This window comes from Merops nubicus, unplaced genomic scaffold, assembly GCF_000691845.1.
Source record: "Merops nubicus isolate BGI_N331 unplaced genomic scaffold, ASM69184v1 scaffold13111, whole genome shotgun sequence".
Classification (NCBI taxonomy): Eukaryota; Metazoa; Chordata; class Aves; order Coraciiformes; family Meropidae; genus Merops; species Merops nubicus.
This window is the reverse complement of record NW_008589067.1, coordinates 18,919-25,396: the sequence shown is the minus strand read 5'-3', so window position 1 is coordinate 25,396 and position 6,478 is coordinate 18,919. Positions and strand designations below refer to the sequence as shown.

Sequence of the window (6,478 nt, the reverse complement as noted above, 5' to 3'; positions counted from 1 at the left end):
CCTGACCGTTGAATTCTCCTTAAATTTCCTTGTCTCTCCTGTCTAAGCCACCAAATGCAGTTAAGAGCAATGTATCACATTTCTTCTTCCTGTTCTTTGATGGCCTTGATTACCACCTAATCTATTTCTCAGTAACCAAATTCTTTTTCCAGAAAACAGTGCTCCTCTGGCTCCTGCAGTATTCCTCACATCACCGAGGTTTATAAGGTCCCTGGTGAAGCCTTCTGTAGAAATGTCAAGTGCTGGTTGGCATTCATGAAAAACAGATTGTTCCCTAAGCCATTAAAACGATGTTCTTGCAGGAACCAAGATGTTTTCACCAAATTATGTCACCATGGAGGAAATGCTGCTGCAAGATGAGGAGCGAGGGAGCATGGAGTACCAGATCCTGCTGGCCTACGCCCGGCGGCGCCTGCCTGCCCACCAGTACAGGCAGCTGCTGAGAAACGAGGCTAACGTGCAGAAATCCTTCATCAGGAGAAAAGTCAACGTTCACCACCCATGGGATGAAGATGGACCAAGCCACATGGTCGTTTTGGAAGGTCCTGTGAGAAAACAGCACAGCAAAGAGCAACCAGAAACAACATACTTGCCAGGCTATTGCCTACCTATCCACGGCGTCAGAGTGAAGCGGCAGGGACCTGCCCTGCCACCTTCCTACAGTGTTGAGGCACAATCTAAAATCATTTCTGAAGGGGGTTCTCAGCATCAGACAAGTACGTCTTAGTTCTTTCATTTTGCTCCTTGTCTTTAATCTCTCCCTAAATGCTTAAACAGCTGGTGGTGCTGTGGAAGTCCAAGAGGAGGAAGGTGGCTCCTCTCGGGTTTTGGTCATCTCTTCACTAGCCCTACTCATTTCCAATCAGGAGGGCAGATTGTCCTATCTTCAGTAGTGCTTGCACACAAGATTCATGCTTGTGACTGGCTTTTTTGTTTTCCTTTGTATGGTGGGAAGTATCATATAATTGCACAAGTTTCTTTTTTTCCAAGCAATTGTACAGGCTGGGTTTGGTTTTTTTGAGCATCAGCTTTTGCTTTTTCATACCTGGTTGGAAAGAAAACATAAAACTCTTGTTAGACTGAAGACCTCCACACTAAAATCAAGGAAAAGAAGTTGTTTGAAGGCCCATTCCAGGAGCTTTATCATGCAATAAATTTCCACACTAAAGACAGAAGTGCTCAAATCAGCTTTAAGCCCTGGTGCTGAGCAGTTGCCAGTGACCAGCCTCAAGCACAGAGCAGCCCATGCCTCTGGGCCACCTCTCATAACCCTACCATGTATCTTAAATGGAAACAGTCTTCCAGAGCTACCTAAATCTCCTCTACAAGTTGCTGTTATATGAAATCTGAACCTGCCCTCCCATGTGTTGGAAGAAGAGGCAGTAGATGGCTGTAACCCATCCGACATGCAGGGATCCCACCCACATAAACACCCTGTACCCCAGCCCCCAGAGCCAGCACCATATCAGCTGCTGCACTCCAGGCAATGACATTGTATCTTTTTGGCTCTGGATAATAGTTAATACTTGAACTTCTCATAGAAGACTGAGAGAGGAGGATGAGGTATCCCCTTACAGTTACCATATACAGTATATGATAGATTGCCATATTGCTTTCATATACAAAAGGTAGGGGGGGTTTGTTTAATTTGTCCCATCTTGTTACTGTTGGTGTCATAATAGTTGCTTTCCCCTTTCACTGCATTTAAAGATATTTCTACAAAATTATCCATCACTGACTTCTCCAGCCTAATGCCCCATCCCTGATCAGTTTAACTGTTCTGGGCCAGCTCCTACCTACCAAGCCCATAACTCTCCTTGCTGTCTAATCCATCTCTGTCCCTTAAGAAAGGGTCCCCACCTGAGCCCAGTGCCTTTTGCTAGGGGGAAGTAACTATAAATTTCTATTGCTTGATTGCCAGGGACATATCCCTGCATCCACATATCCATTTTTATGTCCATTTTATTTTCACATTGCCAAAGAAAGCACTTGAGAGCTTGGGTACAATCATTTGATGGCCCTGCCAATGCCAACACCATGTTCCCTGCAGCATGGGTGGCAGCACAGCCTCCAGGTGAAACCTCCTTGTGCTGGGTGTTAATCTCCCCGGGCATCTTGCTTGCCTTCATCTTTGGGCTTTACCTGCCCTTCAGCAGATTGCTGAACCAGTTCCTAGAACATTAACATTATTTATCACTTATCCTGCTAGCAGCTGCCCTGCAAGCTTGGCCAGGCCATTCTAGAAAAAAAAATGGGGGTGCTCTGGTGGGTTACCCATCTAAACTGAAGGCCTGTTAAACTTAAAACCAGCTACCTAATCTTATGTTTCCAAAGACATGATGCCCTTACTAGAAGTTTAGCAGACCCCTGATAAAGCTCTGCAGGCAGAGGAGGGGGTGGAAATGCCCTGGGGTTGATTCACCAGCCTGGAAATGCAGTTTTTATTGGCTGCACTAACCCCTGCTCCCTTCACAATAATCTCTGTGGGTGAATTTTACATGTGTTATGGGTCAGGCCACTGCTGAGCTTGTCTCCATGTCTGCTGGTCACGCAGAAACTGGCACTTGGCAGTGCTGGTGAGGAGATCAAGTTTTGCATCCTGAGATCTATGAGGGGAATTGTAAGGACAGGTGCCTTTGAGATGACACAAACCTTGCAACAGCTCCTGCTGCTTTCTGTGCTGTAGCAGGATCCCTGCTGGAGTCCTCTCAATGAACGATGCTTCCAGTCAGTGGATGTCCTGAGTGTGGTCATTACCCAAGGTGGATGCAGCCAGTCTCATGCTGCTGGACAGGAGGAGTTTTTGTGCTAGAGGTGCCTCTGAAGTGAAGTCTGCTTCTGCTTTGCTCAGGATTAGCCTGTGAGAACAAGAGAAGAGCATTCACATACACCTCCTTTTCTGAATCTGCACCTACAGTTGAACTAAGCATGGGCAACACAACTAAGGTCTAAGACTCACAGTCCTGGAGAGCAGCAGCCTCATGTTTCTCAATACATGGCATGCTTCTGGCTTGCAGAGCTGTGTGCTAGTGAGCAACACTCCCTTTTGCTTCTGCAAATGGCCTCTGTACAGCCAGCTGCTGCTCAGCTACTAGAGAGGGGTTCTACTGTGTTAGTCATCTCTCCAAGTTATTACTAGCTGATTTCAAGCAGTAGCAAAGCCCCAGCATGGGGAAAGGTATTTCTTGGTATCCTCTGGGCACCTCAGCCTCAGCAGGCGTGTAAATTAATAAATCACTGAATTATTTTCTGGAAAGATGAATTGCCTTCTTTATTTCCCACCCTCCTTCCCAATCAGGTGGCCCTTCCCAGTCAGCAGATGTTGACCACATTGCAGACAAACTTGCTGAGCTTGTTGCTTCCAGATCCCAGGAATCTCCTTCAGATGTGTCACTGGAGACAAAGGACGAAGGCTCATTTGAGGACCAAGGCAATAGTGATCTTACTGATGGAGGTGAGGGCAAGGAAGATGGTAAGGGGGAAGCATTTCGTGGTCACGGGCACTCTGTCAGGTTGGGATTGCAAACTGAGGCACTTTCTCTAGACCTGGGGATACACTTGGAACTTCTGTGGTAAGATGCTGTGAAGAAAGAAGTTTGCCCTGCTGGTTCTTGCTCTGTTGCCCACATTTCATGGACCATGCTTGCAGTCCTCTACCAAGTCCTGCCTCCTACTGCAACTAAAGGGAGCATCCTTATGAATCCAAGGAGGTGTAGACATGAGGAGGATGAAGGCAGTGACTAAGGTGACAGAGCAGTGGTAGGAGTGGCAGGGCTAGGGGCAGGATACACACTGGGGCTCTAAGGTTAAACACCAGTCACTGGGGCAAAACTGTGTCAGTCAATCCCTCTTTGGTGACAGGACAACACTGCTCAACAGCCTCTGCTAGAAGTCTGAACTGCTTGTCTTCCATGGCATCTGCAGAGACTTGGTGTCACTGCAAGCTTTCTAGGTCTCTCTGGTACACAAGAGGGACGCTGCCATACTCACATTTTCTTTAATCCATCAAGAATTTGCCCTAATGTGTTGCAGAAGGTATAATTGATAATGATGAGGGGTTTTTTTCCCCCCTAATTTTAAGTTCATTTTCCTGGGCTTCTGCTAGTCACTGTTTTGTTCTGGTGTGTTATCAGACATACCTCAAACCCCAAAAGGCTGGCATTGGGATGTTAAAGCCTCTGCTCTTTCCCAGGTTCTTAACTAGGAGCAAAACGTTGGGCAGATGGAGAAACAGACTAGGAGAGTGAGCAGCAGCTTAAAGCCTGGGTGCACAACTCCGTGAGTTTGCCACAGACTGGCAGCTGGTTTTGTGATTAAATGACACAAAGGCTTTTGCTACAGTTTGCTATCTGGAGCCTACCAGAAGGATGTGATATTTATGTTACTCTTTTCTCCAACAGATATAGAAAGGATAATACAAACAATTGTTTCACTGTTAAGACAATCAGGGGACAAACTGGAAAAAAAGGTAACTTCTCCTGTTTTCAGGAGCTACACAGTCTAGAGTGTGAGGGAGAGATTAAACTTCTCTTCTGAGTGAGTGTTTTGTAACCTAGCATGCTCTGTCTCTATCCTGAACTTCCCTTTCTGCATCTGAGGCTTTCTGAAATCTCTGCCATTCACCCTGAAATCTTCCTGAAGACCAGAGGACTCGCAGAGATCTCTGCTGGGGTGGGGAAGGAAGGCCATTAAAAGGTTGTGCCTTTCAAAGAGGAGTCACTCACATCATCCCTGTTGAGTTTTGTGGGACATTGAGCATTTCACTGACTCACTGACTGATAAACTTTTGTGTTTGCATTAAATTTGACATACAAGTTGCTTTCAGCTCAGGGAGGGAAACTCTACAGCTTTAAGAGCTGGAAAGGAAAATAAATCTCTGAGTGCATTTTGAAAGCTCTGCACTAGAGCTATAGAAGAACCCACCTGTGAGTTCTCTAGTCGGAGCAGGTGTTTTTCTGTTAAAAAATATAGGTACTTTTTTCACTTTATTCTCTTCTTTAGCTGCCTCTTCTGCTCTATAAAGGTTTACTCCCACTTGAAGGACATGCTCAGCTCCTGCAGCAGAGAGGTACCTGGATACAGTGAGAAGCATCACAAAGACATGGCTGAGCAAATGGAGCTCAGCATGGCAGCTGTTCCCATGCTTCTTATAACCTTGGCCTTTAGTGTCATCCCCTACTCCTGCTGCATTCCCCTGGCTCCTCACCCCTGGGTCTCAGTAGCAATGTCACACTTTCTCTCTGCTTCTCTCATTCAAATGCAAAAAAACCATAAGAGCCACCTCCAGAGCCTGAACAAATGGATTTGCAGTGAGGTGTGGCATCATCTCTTGCATTCAACACTGTTTAGACTACACTGCATGTGTTCCCTAAAGATCCTCTCTTTTCCCATTGAGATGGGGAAAGTAATTCTGTGTGGCTCAAATTAATCAGTCCTTTCTCTTATTTTCAGATGGAGAAGGACAGGGTTTTGTGCCAGTATTTTAAAAACATGCTGTCCTACAACTTCTTCGAGAGGATCACTAATTTGTTCCTGGATGACATCTCAGCAGATTCACCAACTGAGCCAGGAGGCCAAGTACAATGCAGAAAAGTTGCCTTTACAATGGAAATTGCCACCAGGCTTAGTGCTGTGGATAACCATCCTATGAACCTGGTCTTAGGCTTTGGATTAAAGTACCTCAGAGAGCACTTCAGGCCCTGGATTCAGGCCCAGGGTGGCTGGGTATGTGTTTTGCCTCCCTGGCCTTGTGCATAGCCTAAGGCAGCCTGGAGCAGCACACTCTCACAGAACTCACACAGGCCAGATGCACACCAAACCAAACCACATATTCTGTAGCACAGCATGTGCTCCAGCTGTGGACTTGCTTGCTACAAGATGTCTTCTATGCTGCAAGCTTTTTATTTACATGGGTCAAAAAATCAACAGGAGACATTCATGGAGGGTTGTTAAGTATAAAACACTATTCCTGACACAGTCTCTCCACCACAAATAGCTGAAGGCTAGGAGAGACCCTAGGAAACTTCATGCTTGCCCCAATCCTAGACTTTTGGCAGATTCTGAGGAGAGCACAGGAGTTCAGCAGTTCATACAGTCTGTCCTTATGATGTGCTATTCTTTCACTTTCCCCATACACAAAGGCATCTGTTTATCTTCATATCCCTCTTTCAAGGTCAGTTGTCCAAGGTGCTCTTGTGCCAGCACTGGTGCTGAGCTGCTGCCCTTCCTAGCTCACTCAGCTGGACTTGCTGGGAGGTACTTGCATCAGAGGTCCCAGTTCAGCAGTTCATACAGTCTGTCCTTATGATGTGCTATTCTTTCACTTTCCCCATACACAAAGGCATCTGTTTATCTTCATATCCCTCTTTCAAGGTCAGTTGTCCAAGGTGCTCTTGTGCCAGCACTGGTGCTGAGCTGCTGCCCTTCCTAGCTCACTCAGCTGGACTTGCTGGGAGGTACTTGCATCAGAGGTCCCAGT

General features: G+C 46.3%; 1 protein-coding gene across 1 annotated transcript in view; it reads left to right on the top strand.

Annotated features, from left to right (window-relative positions):
* The first annotated feature begins 310 nt into the window (after nucleotides 1-310).
* LOC103781742 (apoptosis facilitator Bcl-2-like protein 14) overlaps nucleotides 311-6,478 on the top strand; it is a 6,389-nt gene continuing 221 nt past the window's right edge. Inside the window, exons 1-4 of the mRNA XM_008949463.1 lie at nucleotides 311-716; nucleotides 3,275-3,472; nucleotides 4,401-4,468; nucleotides 5,452-5,724. Coding sequence (XP_008947711.1) covers nucleotides 311-716; nucleotides 3,275-3,472; nucleotides 4,401-4,468; nucleotides 5,452-5,724 — 945 coding nt within the window. The remainder of the gene's footprint in view (nucleotides 717-3,274; nucleotides 3,473-4,400; nucleotides 4,469-5,451; nucleotides 5,725-6,478) is intronic.